General features: G+C 47.8%; 1 protein-coding gene across 1 annotated transcript in view; it reads right to left on the minus strand.

Annotated features, from left to right (window-relative positions):
• OBP2B (odorant binding protein 2B) overlaps positions 1 to 15,831 on the minus strand; it is a 26,476-nt gene continuing 10,645 nt past the window's right edge. Inside the window, exons 2-5 of the mRNA XM_054501310.1 lie at positions 1,944 to 2,172; positions 1,282 to 1,415; positions 945 to 1,015; positions 1 to 113 (exon numbers count right to left, since the gene is read on the minus strand). Coding sequence (XP_054357285.1) covers positions 1 to 113; positions 945 to 1,015; positions 1,282 to 1,415; positions 1,944 to 2,015 — 390 coding nt within the window. The 5' untranslated portion in view covers positions 2,016 to 2,172. The remainder of the gene's footprint in view (positions 114 to 944; positions 1,016 to 1,281; positions 1,416 to 1,943; positions 2,173 to 15,831) is intronic.

Genomic DNA, 15,831 nt, shown 5'->3' on the forward strand with positions numbered 1-15,831 from the left:
TCACCCACAAGCTTTCCCATGTAGAGCAGGCCCCCACGGTGCTGGTCTTTGCAGTAAAAGACATAGTGGTCCCTCCTGGGCAGCTCCTGCAGGTACATGAGCTTCCTGCCCATCTGTAGATGATGGAGAAGATGGGTCATTCCCAGAGAGAGCACTCGGGACCACATGAAGAAACACTCAGGAATGTTTCAGCAGTCACCCGGGTACCCTGGACAGCCTGAGCCAGGCCTGGCTGCTCCACACAGTGTGGACCCGGACACGGAGGCAGGAGCCTCCTCTCAGGAAGGTCCCAGCGCAAGTAATGGAGCCACAAGGCCAGAGCAGGTCCAGGACTAGAGCCCGGCCTCCCCAGCTCCAGGACTAGAGCCCAGCCTTCCCAGCTCCAGGACTAGAGCCCGGCCTTCCCAGCTCCAGCGGCTGCTCCTGCCCCACTTCCCTGTCCCTAACCCTCATCTTCTCCCTCAGCCTCCCTATCTCTAATCCTCAGCTTCCACAGCCCTAACCCTCGGCCTCCCCATCCCTAACCCTCGGCCTCCTCATCCCTAACCCTCAGCTTCCCAATCCCTAACCCTTGGCCCCCGTCCCTAACCCTCCGCCTCCCCATCCCTAACCTTCAGCTTCCCCATCCCTAACCCTTGGCCTCCCCGTCCCTAATCCCTGGCCTCCTTGTCCCAATCCTCAGCTTCTTCAATGTGTCAATGGCTAGCGCCTCCCAGAGGGCAGGTGTGATCTGGTCCATCTCCACTGTGGACAAGCCTGTCACACCCGGTGTCTGATGTCAGGGCCACCAGCCCCCCAGGAAGGAGAGGCTAGCCCCTCCTTGGAGGTGGGCAGAGCTGGGACCCTGGCAAAAGGGCAGCCTGGGCACTCTCTACCTGTGGTGGGGCTGGTACGCTGGGGTTGGCGGTGGGGGAGGGTGGGGGTGGGGTGGGGGAGGGGCTCACAGGCGCTGAATTTGCCAGGCTCCTCCGTTTTCCGCATCAGGATTTTCTTCTGAACGCACCGATCCTCCCTCCTGGAAAACAGGAGACACGTGGGCAGCAGCTCCCGGGACACACCTGGCCCATCCTCAGCTCACCCGGTGCATGGCCCTGACCCGGCAACCTGAAAATTCCACTGCCCCCCAACCCCACCGAGCTTTAGGATGCCCAGGCTGTTTCCCTCCAAGGCAGGGGGTGATTCTTACCAACACCCGAAACGTGGGTGGGGCAATGGGCACCAGGTGGGTCTGGGGAGGGGAGCGAAAGTGGCCTGAGGGGCCCCGCAGTGGGCGACACTCACATGAAGGTGAACGTGGCTTCCAAGTCCCCACCGCCCAGGGCTGTCACCTTCACTGGGGACACCTTCCTGGGCCTCCTGTCCTCCGGAAAGTCCTTATCGACCGCCATGGCCCTCACATACCAGGTCCCTGTGATCTGGAGCAGGCTGAGGCCGTGAGCCCACCATGGGCTGGGCCAGATTCTACTCTGACCCTGGTACTCAGGCCTGGAGCTATAACCAGACACCCATGCTGCCCGGCTGCTACCCCTAAAGGCAGGCTGGGTTCCTGCACCTTAGTTAGAGCTCAGCTGGAGTGAGTTAGAGCCAGCCCCCTGCTCAGGGCTCCCAGCCCCCAGTGGAAGGAGAGCGTGTCTGCACCCCATGGACCCCCAGGCCCCAGCACCAGGTGAGCCCTCACTCCACAGGGCCCAACCCTGCGAGACCTTCGGGCTTCAGGCGTCAGTGCAGCAGAAACCCCTGAGCTGAGCCTGCTCCGGCCCTGGACCCCAGGCAGGGCCGTGTCTGCTGAAGGAACAATAGGAACCCCCCACCACCACCCCAGGCTGGGAGCACGGAGTCAGAACCCAGCCTTAAGTGACACCTCCTAAAACAGGGCCCCTGGCACTGCCCCCCGCCCAGGAATCCGCCTGGCTCCTCCATCCACCCACGCCAGGCCAGCTCACATCTTCCTCCTCCAGGGCGAAGGACAGGGCAGCGGCCAGGCCGAGCGTGACACCCGGGAACAGGGTCTTCATCTCCAGAGCTCTGTGCTGCCCGACTTTGGCAGGTCACTGGGCGTCTGAACAAGGCTGTGCTGCCTCCTCTCGAGATGTTCTTTATAGCCCCCTGGCCAGTGTCCTGGGAGCACGTGGCACGGTGCCCCCCTCCCAGCGGTGGCAACCAGTCCTGCATCTGGGAGGGAGAGTGTCCCCATTGCTGGCATCTGGTGAACAGCAATTCAGTGCCAGCCAGAGAAGAAAAGACACACGATGCCATCCAGAGTTTGCACCACCCGAACGTGCCCACTCAGATGAGCCCAGAGGACTTGAGAGGACAGGGCAGGGTGGTGCACATCTGCACCCCAAGCCACAGAGGGAGGGCCCACAGCCTCGGGATACTCCCTCCCCAACCCCTGAGCCCTCCCAGGGCCACGGCTGGGACCCTGGGCAAGTTCTCTGGGGAACTGGCCGTCTCCCTGCTGAGCAGAAACGGATTGGGCTTTAGAACCACAGAGACGTGGGGCTGCTGCCAGCTGAGTCCCACACGCCCTAGAGCCCAAGCTTCCGCCCACTCTGGGACCCACTCTGCATTAATCTTCCCTGCCCAGACCCTGCACTCGAGCATCCTAGGGGCAGAGGAGGGCACTATTGTGTGGCTCAGGGTCAGTTTATATACGGCCTCCTCGGGCCATACGAAGGACCACGCCACTTTCCCCACCCCACTTCACTCTGTACCGGAGCCTGGCTGTGCTGTCCTCAGAACACACGATCTCTCTGGATTGTCCTGTCCATTTCTTCCTGCACGTGTTCATTGACCATCTCCCTGTTAGAATATACATTCCCCTCTCTCGTCAGCTTTGACGGCCCTCAGCCCCCAGGACAGGCCTTGAATCTCATCCCTTTAGATAAACAAGGTCGCATGAGGCACCAAGAGCCACCTGCCAGCCTGTGCTCAGAGTTCGTGGCTGAGGTCCCTTGGGCACCTGGCTCTGCTGGCCTCATCCCCAGCCAACCTGAGTCAGAACTTTGATTTCTCCCTCCCGGACCCTGTAGTTCCCGGGCGTGTGTCATCTTCCCTGGGACCCACGGCTGACCCACGCTCTGCAGACAGGTGCTGGACCCACACAATGGCATCTTTGTGCCTCTCTGGCCCAAGATCAGACACCCTCAAGTACTTAATAATACTAATGTACACTCTAATAAACCCTGGGGGCTCTAACGAACGGGCTGGCGTGACCCAGTCCCTCACCCCTCCCATGGCAAGTGCTGTCGAGCAGAAACCCCCCCACCCTCATCCCGCCAGGCAGGAAAGGATAGGGCCTGGGCTCTTCAGGACTAGAGATGAGCAAACAGGCTGGAGTCTCTATATCAACGGGAAAGTTTCTCTGTTCTCTGTGTTTGTTGACTGTACTCCAGGCACCTCGTATTTCCTTGGTTGTTTGTGAATCATTGATCTAAGCACCTTACAACACTGGTGCTGCTGGCTCAATCCTTGAAGAAAATGCTGGAACAACATGCACAGATGCTTCAGAGAACAGGGCTCTCCCATGAGGTCCACGCTTAGTGCAACGGGTGCTCTCCAGGAGTCTCCCATCGTCCACCCATCTTGCCCTGTGTCCCAGTCTCATTCGCCAACTGTGTTCTTTTAGATACTGGTTGGGTTCAACTGGTGCAGACGCTGTCAGGAGATGGTAGGGCTGGAGGTTGGAGGTCAACCCATGGCAGACATGAGGGGCGAGATCTCTGGCCCCCAGTGCTTTGTGGCCTGGGGCACTTCTCTGGATGGCTGTGTTCCTTCTGACGGTGGCTCCTGTTAGGCTGCCGCTACCACACAGCTTTCTCTCTCACCACTTCCCGCACGACCCTTTTCTTTGAATCTCAGGGTGATCACAGCTTTTCAGGGCTGCTAATTCCTAGGTGCTTCACTGAAGTGGACAGTGTCTGGGCTTTACTCGACATCTGGGCATAAGAAGGTTTAGATGGCACCACCAAACAAGCACCCAGACCAAAGCATGTGCTGGCTGGGACTGAGGCACACCAAGAAGGAGCGGGTGGGGGAGCTTACGATGAATCTCAGTTAAGGCTACAAGACCAACTGCACAGTAGGGACCATCGCCTGTGCCACTAACCACCTATTTTAATTATTTCAGAGACTGTGGCTGGCCACCATGCTGAAGCATCAGTTATAAAATGGACTTGATTTGCTGTGTGAGTGGGTCAGTGCAGTGCAAGGGGTGGCTGAAGGCACTGGTGACCCACCCTCTCGGCCCACCTGCAGCAGTTGCAGATCGTTTCTGGCACACGGACGTATTCACAGCTTCCCACCTTAAGTGCCTGCACCTTCTCTTCTTCTGTGCTTCCCCTGACACCAATGAAACCCAGATGTGCAAATGAATCAGCACCCTCAGTCCATAGGGATAGTAACTAATGGGATAAATGGCCTGGACTCTTCCTTCGGAGTGGGACAATCTAATATGGTTCCACCCCATTTCTCAGATGGTCCTCAGAAGGACTGAGTCCCAGTTGCCTACAATGGTAACCTTCTCATTAACATATTTTGTTGGTTTTTCTACCTTCCAAATCTCACTTGATCTCAGACTTCTGGTCACCAGAATGTGAGAAAATAAATTTTTGTTCTAAGACACCCAGTTTGTAGTATTTTGTTATAGCAGCCCTATAAAAATAATACAAACTCTAGCATATTAATAATTATATTAAATGTAAATGGTTTAAATATTAAATGACAGTGATTGGCAAAGTGAATTAAAAGCCATTATACAACTATATGCTGTCTAGAAGAAACTTACTTCAAATATAACAATAGAGGCAGGTTGAAAGTAAAAACATGAAAAAAGATATATAAATATTACTCGAAAGAAAGCAGAAGCATTATTTCAATAACAGATAAAATAGACTTTAGAACAAAGACTAATTAACAGAGAGGGAAATTATACAATAATAAGTGGGCCATTCTGCAAAGAAGACATAGTAATCCTAAATGTGTGTGCACCAAACATTAGCTGCACAATATGTGAAGGAAAACAGAACTGAAAGGAGAAATTTTAAAAGCCACAATTATAGTTGCAGACTTCAACACCCTTCTCTCAGAGCAACTAGACAGAAAACCAGCAGGGACATCAAAGAACTTGGCCACCCATCAATTAACATAATCGAATTGACATTTGTAGAACACACCACCTGGCAACAGCACTATACACATTCTTTTCAAGTACACACAGAATATATACCAAGATAGACCATATCCTGGATCAGAAAATGAGCCTCAAGAAATTTTTAAAAATTTAAATGATATGGAGGGTGGTCTCTGACCACATGGAATCAAACTATAAATCAATGCCAGAAAGATAATGGAAAATCTTTCTTCAGATGCTTGGAAACAACACACCTGTAAACAATCCACAGGTCAAAGAGGAAGTCTGAAGGTAAATTTAAAAATATACTAGGCTGGATGAAAATGAAAATACAACATATCAGCTGGGCATAGTGGCTTGCGCCTATAATTCCAGCACTTTGGGAGGCCTAGGTGGGTGGATCACTTGTGATCAGGAATTCGAGACCAGCCTGGCCAACATGGCAAAAACCCATCTCTACCAAAAATGCAAAAACTAGCTGAGTGTGGTGGTGCACGCCTGTAATCCCAGCTAATCGGGAGGCTGAGGCAGGAGAATCGCTTGAACCCGGGAGGCGGAGGTTGCAGTGGGCTATCATTGCCACTGCACTCCAGCCTGGGTGACAGAGCAAGACTCCATCTCAAAAAAAACAAAAACAGGCTGGGCACAGTGGCTCATGCCTATAATCTCAGTGCTTTGGAGGCCCACGTGGGCAGATCACTTGAGGTCAGGAGTTCGAGACCATCCTGGCCTGCATGACAAAACCTCATCTCTACCAAAAATACAAAAATAAATAAATAAATAAATAAATTGCTGGGCATGGTGGCATATGCCTGTAATCCCAGCTACTTGAGGGGCTGAGGCAGGAGAATTACTTGAACCCAGGAGGTGGAGGTTGCAGTGAGCCAAGATAGTGCCACTGCACTCCAGCCTGGGATACAGAGCGAGACTCCGCCTCAAAAACAAACAAACAAAAACATATCAAAATTTGTGAGACACAGCTAAATCAGTGCTGAGAGGCACTAAATGCATATATTAGAAAAGAGAAGTCCAAAATCAATCATCTAAGCTCCCACTTCAAGAACCTAGAAAAAGAAGAGCAAAATAAACCCAAAGCAAGAAGAAAAGAAATAACAAAGATAAGAGCAACAATTAATAAAATCGAAAGCAGAAAAACAACAGAGAAAAACAATGAAACAAGGGCTAGTTCTCTGGAAAAATTAATACAATTGAGGCAGTTCTAGAAAGACTGACAAAGAAAAAAAGAAAGAAAGACACAAATAACCAACATCTGGAACAAAACAGGGACTATCACTACAGACCCTGGAGACATCAAAGGATAATAAGGGAATGCTACGAAGAGACCTTCCCACATATATTTGACAACATAGGTGAAATGAACGAATTTCTCAAAAAACACAACCCCAATATAAGATAGATAACTTTAATAGCTCTATGACAATTAAAGTTAACATTTTAATTTTAAAAGCTTCCAAAAAGAATTCTTCATGCCCACATGGTTTCACTAGAAAATTCTACCAACCATTTAAAGAATAAATAACACCAACTCTACATAATCTCAGAAGATGAGAGAATATCTCCCAACCAAAACCAGACAACACAAAAAGGAAACCTGCAGAACAATATACCTCATGAATATAGATACAAAAATACTTTACAAAATATTAGCAAATAATAATATATAAAAATAATTCTACACCATGACCAAAAGCAGTTTATTCCAGGGATGGAAACCTGGTACAATACTCAAAAATCAACCATATTAATATGTTAAGAAGAAAAATTACACGATCATATCGATCAATGCAGAAAAAGTATTTGACTAAATTCAACACCCATTCAGGAAAACAACTCTCAGAAAAGTAGGAATAGAAGAGAACATCCTTAACTTGACAAAGAGCATCTACAAAAAACCTATGGCTAACATTATTTCTAATGGTGAAAGACTGATGTGTAACTGGCTCAAGTCCAGCTGCTCGCTGCTCAGAAGTCAAGGCATGAGAAGTGATGTGTGGTTAAAGGAAAGCAGCTTTATTCAAATGCTAGCAGTTGAGGAATGGCCAGGCCCATGCCTTTAAAAGACCATTCAAACTTTCTGGACTGAGTGAAGGGGTTTAAGGAGGAAAAGGTGTGGGAAATATGTGGGAATGGTGCAGGAGGATGTTGGTCTGCATCTTGTTCTGATGGTTATCGTGAGTCAGCAATCGCCTGTCCAGAGGTCTTGTTTGCATCATCCTGATTTCAGCCGGGAAGTGGAAGGCTACCTGTAACTCCCCCTAAGAGGGAGGATTCTGCAGCTGGGTCTCTCTGCCTGGTTTATTTCAAAATTGGCCCCTGAAATTTCTAAGTAGGCACATAATTAGATAAGTGAGCACTGCTCACGGAAGTGCCTGGTGGGAAAGGGACAAATAAAGAGTTTCAAAGTATGTTTCAAGGCTGAAAGCAAGAAAGGAAAAAGGTTTTTAAGCACATTTTGAGGCTGGGATACTCAGTTACAAATGCTTTCTCTTTAACATCAGGGACAAGGCAAGGATGTCCACTCTACCACTTGTATTTAAGATGGTACAGAAAGTTCTAGCCAGAGCAATATAGGTTTTTTAAAAAGGAAATTAAAGACATGTGAATTGGAAAGGAGGGAAGAAAACTGTTTGCATCTGCAGATGACATGATCGTCTCTGTAGAAAATCCCAAGAAACTGAAAAACAAAACAAAAGAAAACAATACACCTCCTAGAACTATTAAGCGAGTTCAGCAAGGTTGCAGGACACAAGATAAATATACAAAGATCAATTGTGTGTCTACATACTAGTAATGGACCCCAAACTTAAAAACACAATACTATTTATAATGGCTAAAAAAATGAGATACCTAGGCATAAGTTTAACAACCCATATGCTGGATTTGTATGCTGAAAATAATGCAATGATTATAAAATAAATCAAAGAAGATCTAAACAAATGGAGAGATGTGCTATATCCATGGATTAGGAGACTCAACATAATAAAAATGTCATTTCTCTCAAATAATATAAAGATTTAACACAATTTCTATCAAAATTCCAGAAGGAATTTTTGTAGACATAGACAAGATTATTCTAACATTTATATGGAAAGGCAAAGGAACTAAAATAACTGAAACTTTTTTTTTTTTTTTAAGAATAAAGTGGGAGGAATCAGGCTACCTTTTCTTTCTTTCTCTTCTTCTTCTTCTCCTTTTTTTTTTTTTTTTTTTTGACAGAGTCTTGCTCTGTCGCCCAGGCTGGAGTGCAGTAGCACAATCTCCACTCATTGCAACCTCCACCTCCCAGGTTCAAGTGATTCTCCTGCCTCTGCCTCCCGAGTAGCTAGGATTACAGGTGTGCACCACCACACCCAGCTACAGGCTACCCTTTGAAGACTCATTATATAGCTAGCAGATGGACAGATACATAGATCAATGGGACAGACGATAAAGAATCCTCAAACAGACCTGCACACATATACCCAATTAAGTTTTTACAAAGATGCAAAAGCAATTCAATGGAAGATAACTTTTGCAGCAAACGGGCTGGAGCAACTGGACATCCACAGACAAAACCACCAAACAAAAAGAACCACAACCTAGGTCTCACGCCCTGCATGAAAATTAACTCAAAATGGATCATAGGCTTAAACATAAAACTTAAAACTATAAAAGCTTTAGAAAACAGAAAGAAAATCTTTGGGATATGGAGCTGGGTCAGGAGATTTTAGACGTGTCACCAAAAATATGATCCATAAAAGGAAAAATTATTAAAATAGACTTCATCAAAATAAAAACCTTTTGCTCTGTAAGAGACCCTGTTAAGAAAATAAAAAGACAAGCCAAAGACTGAAAGAAAATATTGACAAACTACTTATTCAACAAAGAATTCGTTTCTATACTTTATAAAGAATTTTTCAAAACTCAACAGTTTCAAAAATAGAACGTAAACAAAAGACATGAAGGGACACTTGACTAGAGAGGATATACAGATGGCAAATAAACACATGAAAAGATGCTCAACGCCATTAGTCATCAGTGAAATGCAAATAAAAGCTATAATATATCAGTACATACCTATCAAGGTGGCTGAGATAAGATCATAGTGATCACACTGAAGCCTGGTAAGGATGCATGGAAACTGGATGGCTTCTGGAAAACGGCTTGACAGGTTTAAAAAAAAACAACAACCCTGCAACAAGCATAGAACCCAACAATAGAACCCCTGGGCCTTTGTCCCAGAGAAATGAAAACTGATGTCCATGCAAAAACCTGTACATGTGTCATAGCCCAAATCTATAAACACAGACATCCTCCAACAGGTCAATGATTAAACAGACTGTGGTACATCCATACCATAGAGCACTACTCAGAAGTAAAATGGAATAAACTACTGATAAATGCGACAATGGGATGAATCTCCAGAGAATGATGCTGCACAGGGAAAAAAAAGCCAATCCCACAATTTTATGATTGCAATAGATGACATTCTTGCAATTAGCAGATTGCAGGAGTGGAGAACAGGTCTGTCATTGCTGGGGTTGGGGCGAGAGCAAGCCAGGTGAAGATACACATGATAGCCCTGTGTGGCTTTTTACAACTGCATGGGAATCTACAATGTCTCAGGGTTAAATATTTAATTTAAAAACCGCAATGAGCTTAAATGCTTAAAAAAAAAACAAAAAACTAGAGCCAAAGACTCAGCAACTCCACTCAGCAGCATCATTTCAACAGATACACTCCCACACACGAACCAATGGAAGGGTTCAATTGTTACTTACAAATCTTGGAAATGCCTCAAATATCCATCAAAATAACAATGACTGAATAAAGGTTCATTTTTATGTTTGATTTTTGCGGACTTTCTAGGTGCCTCTCATTCTTTGGGGCACAAGGAATACATCGACCAATAAAACAAATGTCCTGTGCTCGTGGGGCTTATATTCTAGATGCAGGGGACATAAAATGAACAAAATAAATAAGTGAATTGCAGTGCCAGCTATCAATGTCTTGCCTCCAGCTCCACACGCACCCTTCATGGCTGGTTCTGAGGCAATGGAGCTGGAGCCAGCAGGCGCTTCTCTTGTGCACCTGGCGCAATGCTAAGCTTTGTTGATTGAGGCGTAGGGGGAGCGCCTCCCAGCCTGGGTCCAGGATGCCCGGTTCCAGGATGCTTCCATTTCTTTCTTTTTCTTTCTCTTCCTGTACAAATGGCAGTGGCACAAGTCGGGGACGTCTGGCAGCACTCACCACATTGAATTCAGGGGACCCCCCCCAGATGGCTTCCTATTAAGATTCAGTGGCATCTGCACATGTGGGTTCCCAGTGACACTTGTAGGCTTCCTAGCCCCAGCCCACCTGCCTTGGGAGGGAAGAGAGGCTTCCTGCTTGCCAGACCCAGCCTGCATTTCCCTGCCTGCTGGCCTCTGCCCTGACCATGGACCAGCTCTGGCCGGGGCAACCCAGCAAACTTCTCCAGCATCCCTTGGGAGAACCACACCTTCTCCCATGAGGTCTAAACCCAGACTTGTGGAAAGGATCCCCGCCCCCGTTTATTTCTTCCTTAACTGCCCTCGTGCAATCCTGAGCCATTCTTTGTGGTTCTCTTTAAATCTCTAGAGCTGATTGTTCACTGTGCAAGCAATCCCTGTTCAATCTATTGTCTCTGGATCCTGATAGGTCACTGGTTCATATAATTATATATTATTTTAAATGGTGATCTGTGCTATGGAAAAAGCAAAGTGGACAAGTTGGACGGGGTGTCTGGACAAGGGGTTATTTGTCCTTTAAATGAAATGATGCGGCACAGCCTTGCCACAGTGGCATTCAAACACCGAATTTAAGACATGAAGGAAGCAAGCCATGAGCTCGTCAGCTGGAAGAGGAGTCCAGGTGGCAGCAGCATCCAGTGCCAGCCTGGAGGTGGAGAATGCTGGCAGTTTCCGGGAACACACGGCAGAGCAGCCGCAGCAAATGATCCAGGGAGACCGGCCACATGTGAGGCTGGGGAGTGGGTGGAACTGCTATGTAGGGATTAAGGACACCACAAGGACTTCAGCTTCTGCTCTGAGTGAAAGACCCTGGAGAGCTCTGACAAACGCAAGCTGTGACCTACGTATTTAAGGGGTCACTCCAGTTGCTGCATTGAGCACAGATTTGGGGGCCAAATATAGAAGCAGAGAAAGCAGTTAGAAAAGACACAGCAATAACCCAGGGTGGTGCATTGATTTCTACCTGGGCATCCAGGAGAACAGGGGATGGACCTAACTGTCCCACCACAAACAGAGGGAAACTGGCCCCCAGGTGCAAAACGCCTGTGTTTAGACACTGGACACAGACAGCGCAGGCTGTGATCCCCGAGAGTGGGAGCTAACGAGCTCAGCTAGATCATGACAGCTTTACACCTGGAGGGAATTTCAACCCACCACAGAGAGAGGAACCCAACAGAGCAAGGAGTCAGATGGCGTGGACGGGACACAGATTGGACTCTGGGCATCGCAGACGACTAGAATGTGGGAGACAAGGAAGCAGAGGAAGAGCTCCAGAAATGTGCAGAGGGGTCCTCAAGACCATAGCTAAATACCGGTCCACGCAGGCAGAGGGTAGAACTCCACAGGGCCAGAGAAAATGACATTTGGGTAAAGAAGGATTCCAAGGAACTGAAGAAAATCGACACCCCACAAACACAGGTGCAAGAACGAGTTGAGACGCCAAGACAAGAACTGTCTTCAACAAATGGCTTTGGGACAACTGGATGTCCACATGCAAAAGACTGAGGTGGGACCTCATGCCACACACAAGCTTTCATCCAAAATGGATCAAAGACCTCAGCGTAAGAGCTAAAACTGTACAACTCGAAGAAGATGCGTAAATCTCTGTGACTTTGGCTTTGACAATGAATTCTTCTCTATACACCCAAATAGCATGCAACCAAAGGAATAGACAAATTGGACTTCATCAAAATTAAAAACTTTTGTACATCAATGGACACTATCAAGGAAATGAAAAGACAAGATACAGAGCATGAGAAAATACTTGTAAATCACATATCTGATAAGAGTCTAGTATCAACAATATAAAAAATACACTTATAACTCAATATAAAAACACAAATAGCCCGATTTTAAAAAGGGAAACGACTTGAATAGATTTTCTTCAGAGAAGATACAGAAATGACCAACAAGCACCTGAAAATATGCTCAATGTCATTAGTCATTAGGGAAATGCAAATCAAAATTACAGCGAAATACCACTTCACACTCATTAGGATGGCTAGAATCACAAAGCCAGATAATAACAAGGGTTGGCAAGGATGTGGAGCAATTAGAACCCTCATGCGCTGCTGGTGGGAATGTAAAATGGCACAGCTGCTCAGAAAAACATAGTTTGGCAGTTTATCCAACAGTTACACATAGAATTATTTAATACCCTATGACCCAGCAATTCCACTCCCAGGTTTACACCCAGGAGAAATGAAAACATATGTTCCCACGAAAACATTTATGCACAAATGTCCCTAACAACATTACAAAACCCAAGAAGTAGAAACAACTCAAATGTCTACCAATGGTTGAATGGATAAAAAAGGTAGTATTATCCACACAATGAAATATTATTCTGTCATAAAAAGAAAATACCGACACATGCTACCACATGGGCAAACGTTGAAACATTATGCTAAGGGAAAGAAACCAGTCATGAGAAACACATATATATGATTCCATTTCTATGAAATGTCCAGAGCAGGCAAGTTCATGCAGATGGGAAGTAGATGAGAGGTTCCGGGGCAGGGAGGGAAGAATGGGGGTGAGAGCTAATGGGCGTGGGGACCTTTGTAAGATGATGGAGATCTCCTGGAATTAGATAGTGGTGATGGTTTCACAGCCTTGTGAATTTATTGAAACCCATTGAATTGGGCACTTTTAAAGAGTGAGTATGATGGCATGTGAAATATATATCAATTAAAAATTTCAAAAACCACCTCCCCAGAGAAGCTTCTCCAGGCTACACAATGGAAGATGCAGCCCCTCCTCTCTCTGTCACTTCCCTGAGCTGTGTTCCATTTAGGACACATCACTCCCCGGAGACACCCTGTTCATTTACTTGCAGTCCTATTGATTGTCAATTTCCCCCATGGGTAGACTGAATAATGGTCCCCTAAAGATGTCCACATCCTCATCCCTGGCCCTGTGGGTGTGTGTATGGTAAAAGGGACTTTGCAGATATAATTCAGTGAAGGATCTGAGATGAGCAATTACCCTGGATTATCTGGGTGGGCCCACTGTTATCACAGGGGCCCTTATAGGAGAGAGGCTGGGGAGCGAGGGAGGGAGAGAGAGGAGGGTGGGGAGAGAGAATATTTATGAAGAGAAGTAGAAGAGGCTGTGCTGCTGGCTTTGAAGGTGGAGGAGGGGCCACAAGCCAAGGCATGTGGAGGCCTCTGGAAGTTGGAAATGGCAGGGACAGATTCCTCCCCAAGAGCCTCCAGAAGGAACCAGCCCTGCCAAACTTCGTTTTAGCCCCGTGAAACATACTGAAAAGAAGAGCTGGAATGAAGCATCTGAAGCTGTCTCAGCAAAACCCGCATGCTCGGTTGTGGTTGTGGGTTTTTTGACCAACAAATGAAAGTGTTCTAAGACCCCATGCACCATCGACTGAAGGGGAGTGTGAATATCTATTCCCAGTCCCAGCCCCAGCCCCACAACCAGAGGATGGGTTTCCTCACGGCTTTCTCCTGCAGCTCAAGGAGGGAAAGCACTTGGAATTATTTGACTTCTCTGCCTCACTCAATGGAACTTTGGAGTCGTTCTTCCCACCCTTGCCAGCCACAGGGCTTTCTCACGTCTACGGGCGTGTGTGCAGATTGCTTGGGTGTGTGCAGATGCAGGGAGGGCATCTCGTCGATGGAAAATAGGATACTCATGGGCATGGCATGAAGTGTCACCACAATTCCCTAAATTGTTTGCTGCAGTTGCTCACTGGGACATGGCACCCACCGGAACCAAGGCTTTGGGAAGCCAACTGGCTGCTGTGCTTGGCCACAAACGTGGTAATGATGACTGCAAGGAGAATGGGGCGGGGGCTGCCCTGACTGATCTGGGGCTTTCAGAAAGGAAATGCCAAGGTCTGAGCTTGAGCTGGAGACGTTCCATCCTGGCCTTAGAATAATATTTCATTCTTGCAGCCACAGAGCAGAAATGGCTGAAAATCAGACTCCATATTTAATAGTGTGGGTTGCACGGTGAGTTGGATTCAAAAGTCGCCAAGCGTTTTATGTGAAAGTTGGGTCACTGCTTAAGGAGTGGGACCGTGACACACAGAACTGGGACATTTATGTGATCTCAGATGGAAGTGAGAATCTTGATCCCCTCCCCAATCCCCCTGAACCTGCCTAGGCAGAATCACCCCCTCCTCCCCTTCCCAATCCCCCTGAACCTGTCTGGGCAGAGTTACCCCCTCCTCCTTTGCGTGAGGAGAGAAGACTTCCCTTTCTCAGACATCTTCCCCCAAGGCAGTTGTGTAGGGATGGATTCTAGGGGCTTTACACCAGGAGAACCACACTCCAGTGTGGACCCAAGCTGAGTGTGTCAGCGTGTATGTACTGAGCACGGCAGAGCTCTCGGCATGGATCGGCTCTGCCCAAGCCCCTGCACCAGGAGACAGGAGACCGCCAAGCTCTCATGGCATCCAGCAGCAGGAGGTGCATCCCTAAATGCTTGCCTGAGAGCTCAGCACTGCAGGTGAATTTGCTGTGTGTCCTGGCCAGCACCCAGCTGCCCCTTCTTAGAGCTTTTGCTAAAAAGGGCTTACACTTGTGACTCCTTCCTCTGCCCCTTTGAGAAGTCTGTGTTTCTCCTACAATGCAGAAGTGTCTTTCTCAGGTTGGGTGCAGTGGCTCACATCCATCATCCCAGCACTTTGGGAGGCATAGGTGGATGGATCAATTGAGGTTAGCAGTTCAAGATCAGCCTGGCCAACATGGTGAAACCCTGTCTTTACTAAAAGTACAAAATTAGCCGGGCATGGAGGCATGTGCCTGTAATCCCAGCTACTCGGGAGGCTGAGGCAGGAGAATTGCTTGAACCTGGGAAGCAGAAGAGGTTGCAGTAAGCCAAGATTGTGCCACTGTGCTCCAGCCTGCATGACAGAGCAAGACTCAAAAAAAAAAAAGTGTCATTCTCAAGGACCTGAGAGCCATTCCTTAGAAATGTGACCTTCGGGAAGAATGGGCCTCCTTCTTTGAGACTCTGTTGGGGCACACAGTCCTCCTTCTGTAACTGCCACACAGCTGGCCCCACTGCACTGACCCTGACCAGCCCTCTGTAACTCTTCACTGGAGCCCCCACTCCCTCCCACACCCCCTCCCACTCTCCCTTCACAATGCCCTTTCACCCCTGCACAAAGTGGCATGGAACCAGTCTGTCCCGGGCTCTGAGAAGTTGCTGAATAAAACCTGTCCTCACCGCTTTAACTAGCGTCCAGCTTGGCTCACTGGTGATGATGTATCCAAAATGCCGTATTTCACACATCGGCTTGAGCGGGAGAGCAGCTCTCACGATGGCTTCTAGGTCTGGCTGAGCTGGCGTCGTGGCCTCATTCACAGGGGCTGGGACACCAGAGTGGCCCCACATAACATGGAGAAAGGACTCTGCACTGCAGGTGTTTGAAGGGTTCCCAGGGTTTGCTTTAGGCTGGTGGGG

Source organism: Pongo pygmaeus, chromosome 13, assembly GCF_028885625.2.
Source record: "Pongo pygmaeus isolate AG05252 chromosome 13, NHGRI_mPonPyg2-v2.0_pri, whole genome shotgun sequence".
Taxonomy (NCBI): domain Eukaryota; kingdom Metazoa; phylum Chordata; class Mammalia; order Primates; family Hominidae; genus Pongo; species Pongo pygmaeus.